This window comes from Rhinopithecus roxellana, chromosome 15 (genome assembly GCF_007565055.1).
Source record: "Rhinopithecus roxellana isolate Shanxi Qingling chromosome 15, ASM756505v1, whole genome shotgun sequence".
Lineage (NCBI taxonomy): Eukaryota > Metazoa > Chordata > Mammalia > Primates > Cercopithecidae > Rhinopithecus > Rhinopithecus roxellana.
The window spans coordinates 117,490,791-117,506,810 of NC_044563.1; the positions used below are offsets into that span (position 1 = coordinate 117,490,791).

Here is a 16,020-nt window from a genome sequence, read left to right on the forward strand (position 1 = left end):
AATTCATACCAATCAGTGTTGAAACTCAAACATTGCAAAAGTGGGTGGCAATATTCAGTGCTTAACAATTTTATAGCATTGGTGTATCTGAGAAATGAGTGCTCAGGTGGATTTTATCCTTGCAAGCATGTTTTTATAAGAATTGTGGGTATGCCTATCATAACAATTATTTTCTGTATCTTGAAAAAGTATTCTCCACATTTTAAATGGGTTTATATTAGACAATTCTTTTTTTTTTTTTTTTTTTTTTTTTTTGAGATGGAGTCTCACTCTGTTGCCCAGGAGTGCAGTGGCACGATCTCCGTTCACTGCAAGCTCCTCCTCCCAGGTTCAGGCCATTCTCCTGCCTCAGCCTCCTGAGTAGCTGGGACTACAGGCGCCTGCCGCCATGCCCGGCTAATATATATTTTTTTTTTTTGTATTTTTAGTAGAGACAGAGTTTCACCGTGTTAGCCAGGATGGTCTTGATCTCCTGATCTCATGATCCGCCTGCCTTGGCCTCCCAAAGTGCTGGGATTACAGGCGTGAGCCACCATGCTTACCCTATATTAGAGAATTCTTTAGGCCAGGCGCGATGGCTCAAGCCTTTAATCCCAGCACTTTGGGAGGCCGAGACGGGCGGATCAGGAGGTCAGGAGATCGAGACCATCCTGGCTAACACGGTGAAACCCTGTCTCTACTAAAAAATACAAAAAACTAGCTGGGCGAGGTGGCGGGCGCCTGTAGTCCCAGCTACTCGGGAGGCTGAGGCAGGAGAATGGCGTAAACCTGGGAGGCGGAGCTTGCAGTGAGCTGAGATCTGGCCACTGCACTCCAGCCTGTGCGACAGAGCGAGACTCCGTCTCAAAAAAAAAAAAAAAAAAAAAAATTCTTTAATGCACACTTGTCAAATGTGTACTTGTAGTACCAATGTTACCTTTTTATTTTTTGTTTTAGATGTAAGAGCATGCTCATATGTTAGGTACTTACATAAATTGTTACGTTAGTTTTTCTTATGTAATACCTTTTTGTTTGTTTATGTGGTTCAAATATGTTCTTTACTTTAAAAAAAAAAAAAGTACTGCAGTACCTTTAAGTTCCACATGCAGTTGGAATTATAATTGTGTAGCATAATTATATAGAACTTTGGAGCTAGAAGGAATCTAGAGGTCATCTAGGCCGGGGATTGCAGTTTCTTCAAGAGATTCAGAGGGCCGCGTTAGGCCTATAGAATTTGTTTGAACAGCACAGTTCGTTTTGTTTTACCTTGTTTTGTTTTGTTCTTAATGTAAATTTGAATGCCTATCAGCATGCTCTTTCCAATTTGCCACAATAACCGTCTCTCCAGATTTTCTTATACTTGCCAGCTTCACACATTTAATGTTGTCTGCTTGGTCCCCAAAGGTATTTGAATTCTTGGCCCTAATAGCCTCATCTCCTTACTTTATAAATAGTGAAACCCACACTCTGAGAAATTAAGCACTTTAAAAATGAGCATACTACTAAATATTGCTAAGAATAATAATAAACATCTGTTTTACACTTACGGCTTATAGTTTGCATTCATTGACTCATTTACTGCTCATAACAACCATTTGGGATTTATTATTCACATTGTATTACTGATGACATTGAAGCTAAGACAGGTTAGTGAATTTCATCAAGGTTGCTTAACCAATTACATTAAAAGAATATAGTACCAGATTAGATAGTATTTTATCAGTGCTAATTTTCTGATTTGATAATAGTTAAAAGGAAAATGTCTTTTTCTTTTAGGAAATGTACATTAAAGTACTTAGGGGTAAAAGGACATCATGTTTGCAGTTTACTTGTTCAGTTCAGAAAAACTAGAGAAAGAAAGACTAAACAAGCAAATGTGATAAAATGTTAACATTTGAGTAATCTGGGTGAAGAGTATATGTACTATTTTTGCAACTTTTCTGTAAGTCTGAAATTATTTCAAAATGAAAGTTAAAAAAAAAAGTTTCCAAACCTAGGTATTAGGCTATTAAGCACAGTCATGCTATTTTTCTACTTTTGGGAAATGTTGAATTAGCATTTCTTCTTCCTTTATTTTTCAGTTAAAAGTATTCAATAATTTTTCAGTGAAAAGCATTGCAACAGTTAAAAGTATCATATAATTTGTATGATGGTTTTCAAAAAATGAGAACATGATTGAATACTTCTTTTTGACTAACTCTAAAAGACTGTATAGGTTAAAAGTTTTTTTGTTTGTTTTGTTTTGAGATGAAGTCTCACTCTGTTGCCCAAGCTGGAGTGTAGTGGTGCAACCATAACTCACTGCATCTCAGACTCCTGGGCTCAAGTGATACTCCTGCCTCAACAAAGGTAGTATTGTTCAGCAAAATTTTTGTGTAACTTTTCTGTTTTTTGTGTATTCTACAGCCTAAATCTGTCATTGTTGGATTAATTAAAGAAATGATTGCCAAGTTTCAAGAGGAACTTCCCCTGTATTCTCTACCATCATCTGATGAGGCACGGCAGGTAGACTTGCTAGCCTATATTGCAAAAATCACTGAAGGTTTGTATATTTGTCAGGCAGATTGTCTTGAGAGTTATGAGTTACCAGTTTCTCACAAAAATCATTTACTTTCTGCCACTTGATTTTTATAAATAAATTTGTGTGCATATGTACATCTGTTTTTGAAATAAGAAATTCCTGTGCCTCAGGCCAGGCACAGTGGCTCACCCCTGCAATCCCAGGACTTTGGGAGGCTGAGGCAGGCAGATCACCTGAGGTCAGGAGTTCGAGACCAGCTTGGCCAACATGGTGAAACCCCATCTCTACTAAAAATAAAAAAATTAGCTGGGCGTGGTGGTGGGTGCCTGTAATCCCAGCTACTTGGGAGACTGAGGTGGGAGAATCACTTGAACCCAGGAGGCAGAGGTTACAGTGAGCTGAGATTAAACAACTGCCCTCCAGCCTGGGCAACAGAGCAAGACTCCATCTCAAAAAAAAAAAAAAAGATGGCCGGGCGCGGTGGCTCAAGCCTGTAATCCCAGCACTTTGGGAGGCCGAGACGGGTGGATCACGAGGTCAGGAGATCGAGACCATCCTGGCTAACACCGTGAAACCCCGTCTCTACTAAAAAATACAAAAAACTAGCCGGGCGAGGTGGCGGGCGCCTGTAGTCCCAGCTACTCGGGAGGCTGAGGCAGGAGAATGGCGTAAACCCGGGAGGCGGAGCTTGCAGTGAGCTGAGATCTGGCCACTGCACTCCAGCCTGGGCGATAGAGCGAGACTCCGTCTCAAAAAAAAAAAAAAAAAAAAAAAAGAAAGAAATTCCTTTGCCTCTATCATAGGGTATTACCATGTAATTCCAATAAATATTTTTTATTTGTTTGTTTATTTTTTTGAGATGGAGTCTCACTGTGTCACCCAGGCTGAAGTGCAGTGGTACCTGGGCTCACTGCAACCTTTGCCTCCTGGGTTCAAGCGATTCTCCTGCTTCAGCCTCCCATGTTGCTGGGACTACAGGCATGCCCAGCCAATTTTCGTATTTTTGATAAGGATGAGGTTTTGCCATGTTGGTCAGGCTGGTCTTGAACTCCTGACTTCAGGTGATCCTCCCACCTTGGCTTCCCAAAGTTCAGGGATTACAGGCATGAGCCACCGTGCCTGGCCAGGTTTCTAAAAGTGTAAAGAATTAGTGTTAAACAGATAATACAATTCTTGTATTGTTCAAAACCACTTGACATATGTTAATGATCCCAAACCTTTTTTCATATGTATATGTAGCTTGTTGGCTTATTCAGTATATTGGACCAGAATATCTATGATTCTCCATGATTCTCATTAAGGATGAAAGCAAATACCTATGTTTGAAACATTTTGGTAAGGTGTTAGACATATTTTTTTATTGTAGACCAGAGTAATGAGTTGGAATATTTTTCAGAATTATGGAAATCCTACTTTTTTAGAGTCTTATATATTTTAAAAGTGTTTACAAAGATATGTTCTCTTTAGAAGGATAATTTCTATTTAGTTGAATATTTATTTATTTATTTATTTTTAAAATTTATTTATTTATTTATTTATTTATTTATTTATTTTTGAGGCAGAGTCTCGCTCTGTCACCCGGACTGGAGTGCAGTGGCCAGATCTCAGCTCACTGCAAGCTCCGCCTCCCGGGTTTACGCCATTCTCCTGCCTCAGCCTCCCGAGTAGCTGGGACTACAGGCGCCCGCCACCTCGCCCAGCTAGTTTTTTGTATTTTTTGGTAGAGATGGGGTTTCACCGTGTTAGCCAGGATGGTCTCGATCTCCTGACCTCGTGATCCGCCCGTCTCGGCCTCCCAAAGTGCTGGGATTACAGGCTTGAGCCACCGCGCCCGGCCAGTTGAATATTTAATAGGAGACATCTGTCTTCCTTGCATTCATTTGTTCAGTAGTATTTTTTGCCCATTATGGAGTAGCACCATATTTTCTCTCTAAGCTAGGAAGCCTGCTATATATTTTTTTAAAGGATCCTAAAAAAATTGTTGATATTGAATTCTCAGGATAATCCACTTTTCTTTCTAGGTGTTTCAGGTATAAATTCAAAGAGCTGGGCAAATCATGAGAATAAAACAGTCAATAAAATTACTGTGGTTGGAGGTGGAGAGCTGGGTATTGCCTGCACATTAGCAATTTCAGCAAAGGTATGTAAACATAGTGCTTATAAAGACATCTATCATAGTGCCACACTTCTAGGCAGGTTATGTTTTACACACCAAAAAATGCCTTCATTTTGTCATGTGGGAAAACCTTATTTTGGCTTAAAATATATTTAGTAAGTTGACAAAAAAAAATAGCTGAAAGCTTTCATAAGTGATGTTGCCTCTTAATTAGTAGTTAGGCTTAGAAAAAGTGATTTGAACAATGGGCTTATCCTCATCCAAGGGAAACCTCAACTTGACATTCATATGACTTAGTCACAAATTCTTTTATATTTTCTGAATCATGCCATTTTAATTAAACTCATATTTAATATAATAATTTCCGCTCTTTCTAAAATCAGCTTTTTTTAAAAAAAAAAAGATTGCCTTTTCTTATATAATTACTTTCTTTTAGGATCATAGTTTCTGAACTGATATTTTACACTAGTTTAGGGTTTATTTCTTCATCAGTCGTTTTCACTAGTCTCTGCATAAATTGTTTGCAGAAAGGCTTAAATTCCCTTCCAGAGAGGTTCAAAAGACCTGCCCTCCCTCCAGAGCCCAGTATCATGACAACAGCATGTCTTTTGTCATTTGAGAGATGTAGCCCTGAATAGAATAGCTGTCCCTCTATATATTTATTTGGTGGCTGGCATTAGTTTTTCTTTTCTGTATATATTGGATTGTTTTGCCATCTAAATTCTTCCCTTTCCATTTAAGACTCACATATGTCTTGGAGGTGGGTTCTACTTCAGCAAATAAATTATATCCATGGAGTTAGAATATCTTAAAAGCTGGCTGCTCAGAGTTAAATATGCCAACTTTTGGCATGCTATAGTTTTATTTTTTTCACCCTCCATTTGAATACGCTATAATACACTATTACCTCTTGTTTTTTTTTTTTTTTTTTTTTTTTTTTTGAGGTGGAGTCTCGCTCTGTTGCCCAGGTTGGAGTATAGTGGTATGATCTTGGCTCACCGCAGCCTCTACCTCCTGGGTTCAAGCGATTCTCCTGCCTCAGCCTCCAGAGTAGCTGTGACTACAGGCATGTGCCACGACGCCCAGATAATTTTTGTATTTTTAGCAGAGACGGTGTTTTGCCACGTTGGCCAGGCTAGTCTCGAACTCCTGACCTCAAGTGATCCACCTGCCCTGGCCTCCCAAAGTGCTGGGATTACAAGTGTGAGCCACCGTACCTGGCCTGCTATTACCTCTTAATTAGAATTTGAGTTGTATTCAGTCTTTTGTCCCTAAATAAATGCTTCTATAAACATTTCAAGTTGCTTATTTTTTTCATCTGCATTTTTATTTGGTCATACATTATTTTATTTTATTTTATTTTATTTAGACAGGGTCATGTTCTGTCACACAGGCTGGAAAGCAGTGGTGCAATCTCAGCTTACTGCACCTTCTGCCTCCCCAGCTCAAGCCATCCTCCCACCTCAGCCTTCCAAATAGCTGGGTCTACAGGCGCCAGCCACCATCCCCGCTGATTCTTGTATTTTTTGTAGAGACAGGGTTTCGCCATGTTTCCCAGGCTGGTCTTGAATTTCTGGGCTCAAGCAATCCTCTTGCCTCAGCCTCCCGAAGTGCTGGGAGTACAAGCATGCCCCACTGCACCCGGCCTGGTTGTACATAATTTTAAAAAATAGTACTAGTGAGTCAGAGGGCATGAATGGTTTTTATAGCATTTATGACATAGTGCCAGATCGCTCTTCAGAAAGGCAGAACTAATTTATGCTGCTAATAACATGCACATCAACCTGATTTTTGACATCCCTAACAGTACCAAGCTTTATTTATTTGTAATTATTTGTCTTTTGGTAAGCACAAGAAGGCATCTGAAAGTCATGGTTTTTCGTTTTTGTTTTTGAGACCAGGTTTCTCTCTGTTGCCCAGGTTGGAGTGCACTGGTGTGATCATGGCTCACTGCAGTCTCTATTTCCTGGGCTTAAGAGATCTTCCACCTCAGCTTCCTGAGTAGCTGGGACCACAGGGGTATGCCACTACACCTAGGTAATTTTTAATTTTTTTGTAGAGATAGGTCTCCCTGTGTTGTCTAGATTGGTCTTGAACCCCTGGTTCAGACTATCTTCCTGCCTTGGCCTCCCAAAGTGCTGGGATTACAGGCCTGAGTCACTGCTCCTGGCCATGTTTTTAAACTGTTAGAAGAATCTCACTGTCATTATTTGTCTGTGAATTGTCTGGGTGGAAAATTTGCCATTTTTGGGCTGGGCTTGGTGGCTTACACCTATACTACCAGCACTTTGGGAGGCCACAGCAGGAGAATCACTTGAGCCCAGGAGTTTGAGACCAGCCTGGGCAACACAACGAGATCCCCATTTCTACAATTTTTTTTTTTTTTTTTTTGGAGATGGAGTCTCACTCTGTCTTCCAGGCTGGAGTGCAGTAGCATGATCTCAGCTCACTGCAACCTCCATATCCCGGGTTCAAGCGATGCTTCTACCTCAGCCTCCCGAGTAACTGGGATTACAGGCACGTGCCACTATACCCAGCTAATTTTTGCGTTTTTAGTAGAGAGGGGGTTTCGCTATGTTGGGCAGGCTGGTCTTGAACTCTTGACCTCAGGTGATCTCCCTGCCTCAGCCTCCCAAAGTGCTGGGATTACAGGTGTGAGCCACTGCACCCGGCCTACAAAAATTAAAAATTAGCCAGGTGTGGTGGTGCATACGGATAGTCCCAGCAACTTGGGTGGCTGAGGATTACTTGAGCCTGGTAGGTTGAGGCTGCAGTGAACTGTGATTGTGCTGCTGCACTCTGGCCTGGGCAATACAGTGAGACACTGTCTCAAAAAAAAATTCTGTTTTTCTTTTTAAACATCAATATTTTGATACAAAGTACAATATGCATAAGCCACTATTATGACTGCAACAGTGATAGCACTCATAATAGTGGCAACAAAAGTGGTGGTAGCAGCACTAACTAACCATTCACAGAATGCTTATTAGGTAACAGGCACTTGTCTAAACACTTGACTCTTTGTTTTTTCTTGAGATGGAGTTTCGCTCTGTTACCCAGGCTGGAGTGAAGTGGTGCAATCTTTTTTTTTTTTTTTTGAGGCGAAATCTCTCCCTGTTGCCTACGCTGGATTGCAGTGGCACGATCTCAGCTCACTGCAACCTCTGCCTCCTGGGTTCAAGTGATTCTCTTGCCTTAGCCTGGGATTACAGGTGCCCATTACCACACCTGGCTAATTTTTGTATTTTTAGTAGAGACGGGGTTTCACCATGTTGGCCAGGCTGGTCTTGAGCTCCTGACCTCAGGCAATCTACCTGCCTCGGCCTCCCAAAGTGCTGGGATTACAAGCGTGAGCCACTGTGCCCAGCTAGTGGTATGATCTTGACTCACCACAACCTCTGCCTCCTGGGTTCAAGCGATTCTCCCACCTCAGCCTCCCAAGTAGCTGGGATTACAGGTATGTGCCACCATGCCCAGTTAAGTTTTGTACTTTTAGTAGAGATGGGATTTCACTGTGTTGGCTAGGCTGGTCTGGAACTCCTGACCTCAGGTGATCCACTTGCCTCGGCCTCCCAAAGTGCTGGGATTACAGGCATGAGCCACCGTGCCTGGCCCACTTGACTCATTTTTATAACAACCCTTTGTTTAGGTACTGTTATTACTGCCATTTTACAAATGAAGAAACAAAGGCATAGGGAGGTTACTCACGTTGCCCCAAATCACACTGTTAATAAATGATGAAGCGAGAACTTAAAGACCAAGTAATCTGTTTATCAGAGCCTGTATTATAGAGCCTTACTACTCAAAGTGTGGCTTTCAAACTAGCAGCATTGGTACCACCTGAATTCTTGCTAGCAATGTATAATCCAGGCCCCTTCCCAGACCTACTGAAACAAAATCTGCATTTTTTTTTCTTTTTTTTTGAGATGGAGTCCCGCTCTGTCCCAGGCTGGAGTGCAGTGGCACGATCTCCACTCACTGCAACCTCCACCTCCCGGTTCAAGAGATTCTCCTGCCTCAGCCTCCCGAGTAGTTGGGACTACAAGCATGTGCCACCATGCCCGGCTAATTTTTGTATTAGAGACAGGGTTTCACCATGTTGGCTAGGGGGCTCTCGAACTCCTGAGCTCAGACAATCCACCTGCCTTGGCTTCCCAAAGTGCTCAGATTCCAGGGCTAAGCCACCATGCCTGGCCAAAATCTGCATTTTAATAAAATCCCTGGTGATAATATATGCTTCACTGATTGATTACATGGTGACATATTAAAGCTTTTTCAGTCTCTGCTATAAACCACTATATTATATTGTCTCATTATTGTTGTTACTGATGAACATTTTGTTGTTCTTAGTCTTGTGAATATCCTTAATATTGTATTCTTTTACGCATGTACTGATAAATTTGTAGGATGATTTCTATAAGTGAATTGAAGGATTAAAGGAGTTAATGTTTTAAATTTTTGATAGAAAATTATCAATTATCTTTTATTAATTATACCAGTTTATTGCCATACCCATAATATGTAAGAATACTTATTTTCCCACAACTACTGCTAAACTTTTGGATTTTTTTGTGCCTTATAAATGAAAATAGTAACTCATAGTTTTCTTTGCATTTTCCTTATAGGTATAGTTAGCATAAAATTAATAACTATGTTTTAGAGGGGGTTACTATATGTAAGCCCTGTGTCACATAATTAATCCTTATAACCACATAAAGTAAGGCCAAATTCAGTGACTGTCCCGGTATTACATAGCTAATCCATAGTGTAGCAGGGTTATTTTCTTTCTTTGTGTATGTGTGTTTGTGTGTGTGGAGATGGGGTTTTGCCATGTTGCCCAGGCTGGTCTGAAACTCCTGGACTCAAACCTAAGCCCATCTGTCCTTCCAAAGTGCTGGGATTACAGGTGTGAACCACCATGCCCAGCCAGGGTTGTTTTCTTAACCATCATACTTTCTGCCTGATAGTCTGGTAGATCTTTGGGTACTTTTGCCCGTGAATCCTAAAATAGGAGATATCCTCAAGTCTCCTAGTATTTTGGAGAAAGACCTTCCATAAAGGTAAACTGATTTTTAGGAGTTTCTATGCTGTTATTTACAGTCAGCCCACTGTGCCACCCTATTTAGAGACATGTGGAGTGTTTTCCATGAGATCTCTGGGGAGAGTACTGCATGATAATAGGATTTGGTTTTAGATTTTATAGCTATTATACTTTTTTTTTTTTTTTTAAGAAAAAGCTGGCCGGGCACGGTGGCTCAGCCTTGTAACTTCCCAGCCACTTTGGATGGCCGAGACGGGTGGATCACGAGTGGGTCAGGAGATCGAGGACCATCCTGGGTCTACACGGTGTGAAACCCCGGCTCTACTACAAAATTACAAAAAAAAGGCGGCGCTTTTATGGGGCTGGGCGGGAGAATGGCGTAAACCCGGGAGCGAGCTGCAGTGAGCCAGATCGCGCCACTGCCACTCCAGCCTGGGGACAGAGCTAGCTCGTCTCAAAAAAAAAAAAAAAGGAGAAAAGCTGGCGGCGTGGTGGCTCACGCCTGAATGCAGACTGGTGGACAAGGCGGGCGCAAGGGCAGAGACGAGACATCCTGCTAACATTGAAACCCCGTTCTACTAAAAATACAAAAAAATTAGTGCGTGTGGTGAGCCTGAGGCTACTCTGGAGGCGACAGAGTGGTGTGAACCCGCGAAGAGTGCAAAAGATCACGCCACCACTGAGCCGGGCGACATAGACTCTCAAAAAGAAAAAGAAAAAGCTGGCATTATTTTTTAACTTTTCTGCTACAAATAAGACACCCAAATAGACCCAAAAGCTCTTTCAGAATGAAAATAACATCAAAATGAAAACATAAATCAAGAGCAATAGCAGAAGTATTGAGTGCACCAAGTCATCTTTATTAACTCATCCCATTAAAAGAAACCTGCAGGGGCCAGGCATGGTGGCTCACGCCTGTAATCCCAGCACTTTGAGAGGACAAGGCAGGCAGATCACTTGAGGTCAGGAGTTCGAAACCAGCCTAGCCAACATGGTGAAACCCCATCTCTACCAAAAATATAAAAAATTAGCCAGGTGTGATGGCACGTGCCTGTAATCCCAGCTACTCAGGTGGCTGAGGCAGAAGAATTGCTTGAACCTGGGAGATGGAGGTGACAGTGCTGAGCTCATGCTACTGCACTCCAGCCAGGGTGACAGAGCAAGACTCCTCCTCAAAAAAAAAAAAAAAAGAAAAGAAAAAAGAAAAGAAAAGAAAACTTGCAGAGTCGGGCACAGTTGCTCACACCTGTACTTCCAGCACTTCCGGAGACCAAGGCAAGGGCATCACCTGAGGTCAGGAGTTCATGACCAGCCTGGCCAATATGGTGATACCCCGTTTCTACTAAAAATACAAAATTAGCTGGGCATGGTGGTGCATGCCTGTAATCCCATCTACTTGGGAGGCTGAGGCAGGAAAATCACTTGAACCTGGGAGGCAGAGATTGCAGTGAGCCGAGATCATACCATTGCACTCCAGCCTGGGCGACGAATGAAACTCCGTCTCAAAAGAAACCTGCAATCTGTGACTGGTGAGTTAAGCCCTGTTAGAACTTTTAGTAGTCAAGCCTACAGGATTACTTATTGAAGTTCGTAATTTCTTTTTTTTTTTTTTTTTTTTTGAGATAGAGTCTCGCTCTGTCGCCCAGGCTGGGGTGCAGTGACACGATCTTGGCTCACTGCAATCTCTTCTTCCTGGGTTCAAGCAGTTCTCCTGCCTCAGCCTCCTGAGTAGCTGGGATTATAAGCATGTGCCACCATGCTCAGCTGGTTTTTGTATTTTTAGTAGAGACAGGGTTTTGCCATGTTGGCCAGGCTAGTCTCGAACTCCTGACCTCAGGTGATCCACTCGCCTTGGCCTCCCAAAGTGCTGGGATTACAGGCCATCAAGCCTGGCCACAGTTAATAACTTCTTACTTGCATGTCACTTTTACTGCTACTGTGTTACTTATTCTTCTTAACACTAAAAGACAGTGTAGGAGGCCTATTTATTGTCCTTTGGTCCTCATTGTTGAATGAATTTAAATTGAGTCTCTGGCCATGTTCAGTGTAATGTTCTTTCTCTTACTGTACAGGGCATTGCGGACAGGCTGGTCCTCTTAGACCTCTCAGAAGGGACTAAAGGAGCCACGATGGACCTTGAAATCTTCAACCTTCCTAATGTGGAGATCAGCAAAGGTCTGTTTATTCTGCTTAAAGATGTTTGCCTTATTGGCTCTTCATTTTTGACTCCTAGAATGTTAATGCTGAAAAGCGCCTTAAAGATCACCTTGTCCAAGTCTTTCATTTTACATATTGGGAAACTAAGATTGAAATAAGTTAAATGACTTACCCAAAGTCATTCAGGGATTTTAACTGATTATATTAACAAGAATCAAATGAGCAAATAATTCAGATTTATTCAGATTGGTCAGAAGGAGTTATTCCTTGTTTTTGACTTATACCTCAAAACAAATTTATCTCTGATTGCCTCTTTTTTTTAGAATATATTGGTTAAGAGCATTGGCTTTAGAGTTCCACAGATGGAAGTTTCCATCCTTGCTCTGCAATGATAGTGCTGACATTTGTCAGATTATATAATCTCGCAAACTTCAGTTTTCTCATCTATAAAGTAGAAATAATACCTACCTCTTGGTATATAGCAAAGTGCTAAACCAAGAATAAGAAAAAAAGTTTTAGCTGGGTGTGGTGGCTCATGACTGTAGTCCCAGCTATGTGGGAGGCTGAGGCAGAAGGATTACTTCAGCCCAGCCCAGGTGTTCAAGGCTGCAGTGCACTAGGATTGTGACTGTGAATAGCCACCATACTCCAGCCTGGGCAACATATCGAGACCGTCTCTGAAAAAAAAAAAAAAAAAGAAAAGAAAAAAATTCAGTTTACATTCATTGCACTAAAAATACATTGTTAAAATAAATTTTAATAATCAAAAGATTTTCTATATCAATAACATTTGAAATATTAAATTTTCTATCTTTTTTTTTTTTTTTGAGTCAGGGTTTCACTCTGTCACCCAGGTGTGAGTGCAGTGGCATGATTCAGCTCACTGGAACCTCCACTTCCCCAGCTCAAGCTATCCTTTCACCTCTGCCTCCCAAATAGCTGGAACTACAGGCATGCACCACCACGCCTGGCTAATTTTTGTATTTGTAGTAGAAACGGGATTTGCCTTATTGCCCAGACTGGTTTTGAACTCCTGGACTCAAGTGATCTGCCCGCCTCAGCCTCCCAGAGTACTAGGATTATAGTCATGAGCCACTGCACCCTGCCCTATCTTGTTTTTTAATTAAAAAATTTGCGTGTATTTTATAATGTACATAACATATTAGTATAGACATATTTATGTAGGTAAATACCATATTTGGGGATGTGGGGTTGAAAATATCTTACCAAGGATGCATGATCCAAAAAAAAAGAAAAAAGGCCACTGAACTAGAATAAACATTTCCTAAAGCCTTTCTACCAAGTTATGGGTAAGGTCAGATTATAACATGCTATAGTTGTTTGGCTTCCCTTTGCCTTTCCTTAGGTCCCCTTTATTCCTTGACAATATTTTCCAAATAATATATAAAGACATACAGTATCACAAGCCTTAATAAACTAAGGAATGTAGTCAGAAAAGTTGAAATTATACCTATCAGTTGTAAAAGTTAGGTGTAAAAATTTTAGTAAGCCTTCGGCTGCCTGTAGGATACAATGAGTTCATTTTCCTTCTCGGGAAAGAGAAGGATAGTTGCTTTAAGGATCTTTTTTATAAGTCTCATGTAGAAGTTCTTTGGGGAACTGGATATTCTCTTGTACCTGTGATTTTCAGGTACTGAAGTTCTTAAGGGACTTCCTAACTCTTCTAAATCACTTTAGGAGACTCTTTAGTATATGGACTCTAGAGGTTGTGAGACCACGTAGGACCTGAAGAAATTGTTCCTTCCTGTGTATCTCATTAACCATCAATAGTTATTGCTTCAGATAATTGAAAGACTAGAATCTTTGGAATAGATATGTAGTATATGGTGCTTACCACCAAGTAAGGAGTCAGTAATTATCTGTTGAATGTTGAATGGTATATCATCTTGGGGTAACTTTTATTCCTGTTCCCCTTATTAATTTTTCTTTTTCTTTTTTTTTTTTTTAAGAGACAAGGTCTTGCTCTGTGGTCCAAGCTGGAGTGCAGTGGTGCCATCATAGCTCATTGTAACTTCAAACTCCTGGGTTCAAGTGATCCTCCCACCTCAGCCTCCTAAGTAGCTTGGACTACAGGCATGTGCCACCATGCCTGGCTAATTTATTTTCATTTTTGCAGAGACAGGGTCTTGCCCTCTTGCCCTGGGCGGTCTTAAACTCCTAGCCTCAAGCAGTACTCCTACCTCAGCCTCAAAAGTATCTGGGACTATAGGTGCATGTCACCATACCCAGCATGGTTGTATATTTCTGATAGCATTTAATTTAATTACTATTAGATGAAGTAATTTTATTTATTTGTTTATTTTTTTTTAGACAGTGTCTCACTCTGTTGCCCAGGATGGAGGGCAGTGGCAGAATCATGGCTCACTGAAGCCTTGACCTACGAGGCTCAAGTGATTCTCCCATCTCAGTCTCCCAAGTAGCTGGGACCACAGGCATGTGCCACACCAAATTTTTTTTTTTTTTTTTTGAGACAGAGTTTTGTACTTTGCCCAGGCTGGAGTGCAGTGGCATGATCTCGGCTCACTGCAAGCTCCGCCTCCTGGGTTCACGCCATTCTCCTGTCTCAGCCTCCCGAGTAGCTGGGACTACAGGTACCCGCCACCACGCCCAGCTAATATTTTGTGTTTTCAGTAGAGACAGGGTTTCACTGTGTTAGCCAGGATGGTCTTGATCTCCTGACCTCGTGATCTCTCCACTCAGCCTCCCAAAGTGCTGGGATTACAGGTGTGAGCCACCACTCCCGGCCCTAATTTGTTAATTTTTTGTAGAGGCAGGGTCCCCCTATGTTGCCAAGGCTGGTCTTGAACTCCTGGGTTCAAGCCATCCTCCCTCCTTGGCCTCCCAAAATGCTGGGATTACAGCCATGAGCCACTGTCCATCCTTAGATGAAGTAATTTTAAATGTAATGTTAACTGACTTCTCATGAATACATTCTGTGATATGGAGAAGTACATTAATAATTTGGGGAATTAAAGCTCATTTGGAAATTTTAGTAATGCCCCATCATAACACACATAGATGATTGCAGCTGACTGATCATCTGATGTCTTTTTAAATAGCTACTATAACATTTTGGGGAGGGATATACATATATACATATGAGCATGAAAATTTACATACAGATACATACATACATATATAGTTATGCTTGTGTATATACAGACAATCTAGAGAAATACTAAGAAACTGTTAAGATGTTGGGTGCGGTGGCCCATGCCTGTAATCCCAGCACTTTGAGAGGCTGAAGCGAGTGGATCACCTGAGGTCAGGAGTTCAGGACCAGCCTGGCCAACATGGTAGAACCCCATCTCTACTAAAACTACAGAAAATTAGCTAGGCGTGTTGGTGGGTACTTGTAATCCCAGCTACTCAGGAGGCTGAGGCAGGAAGATCACTTGAACCCAGTAAGCGGAGGTTGCAGTGAGCTGAGATTGTGCCATTGCACTCCAACCTGGGCAACAAGAGTGAAACTCCGTCTCAAAACAAAAAGAAAAAGAAACTATAAAGAGTAGTTGCTTCAGGAGTCAGACTGAGGGAATTGATTTTGCACTTGTTTTTTGCATATAATAGTATATATGTTTAAATCTTTTTATCTTTTTATTGTGCTCAAATACATATAACATAAAATTTACCATTGGTGACTTTAGGTACTCATTCACAATGTTGTGCAACTATCACCACTAATTTCCAGCATTTTCACCACCCCAAAAAGAAGCTCTGTACGCATTGAGCAATTACTCTCCATTTTCCCTTCTCCCAGGTTCTGGCAATTACTAATCTGTCTATTCTGTGGATTTTCCTGTACTAGCTATTTTATATAAATGGAATCAGATAGTATGTGACTTTTGTGTCACTTCGCATAATGTTTTCAAGGTACATACATATTGTGGCATGTGTCGGTGCATCATTCATTTTTGTGGCTAATGTTTCTTGGTATGGATATACCACATTTTATCCATTTATCGGTTAATGGATATCGGGTTGCACTTTTTCACTACTGTAACTACTGCTACTATGAACATTCATGTACCAGTTTTTTTAATACCTCTTTTTGGTTCTTTTGGATGTATATCCAAAAGTAAAATTGCTGGATTATATGGTAATTTGATCTCCACTGCAACCTCCGCTTCCTGGGTTCAGGCTATTCTCCTGCCTCAGCTTCCCAAGTAACTGGGATTACAGGAG

At 41.3% G+C, this 16,020-nt stretch overlaps 1 protein-coding gene across 8 annotated transcripts in view; it reads left to right on the forward strand.

The window, feature by feature from the left end:
• The window catches only part of UEVLD (UEV and lactate/malate dehyrogenase domains), a 75,679-nt gene that overhangs the window by 34,154 nt on the left and 25,505 nt on the right, over positions 1–16,020 (forward strand). For 7 of the 8 annotated variants that reach the window (XM_010370176.2, XM_030917624.1, XM_030917623.1 and 4 more), the window contains 3 exons: positions 2,386–2,521; positions 4,522–4,640; positions 11,730–11,832. In XM_010370176.2, the coding sequence (XP_010368478.1) occupies positions 2,386–2,521; positions 4,522–4,640; positions 11,730–11,832 (358 nt within the window). Of the gene's footprint in view, positions 1–2,385; positions 2,522–4,521; positions 4,641–5,560; positions 5,913–11,729; positions 11,833–16,020 lie in introns of those variants that run through there. The other variant, XM_010370180.2, reaches the window with a different exon arrangement.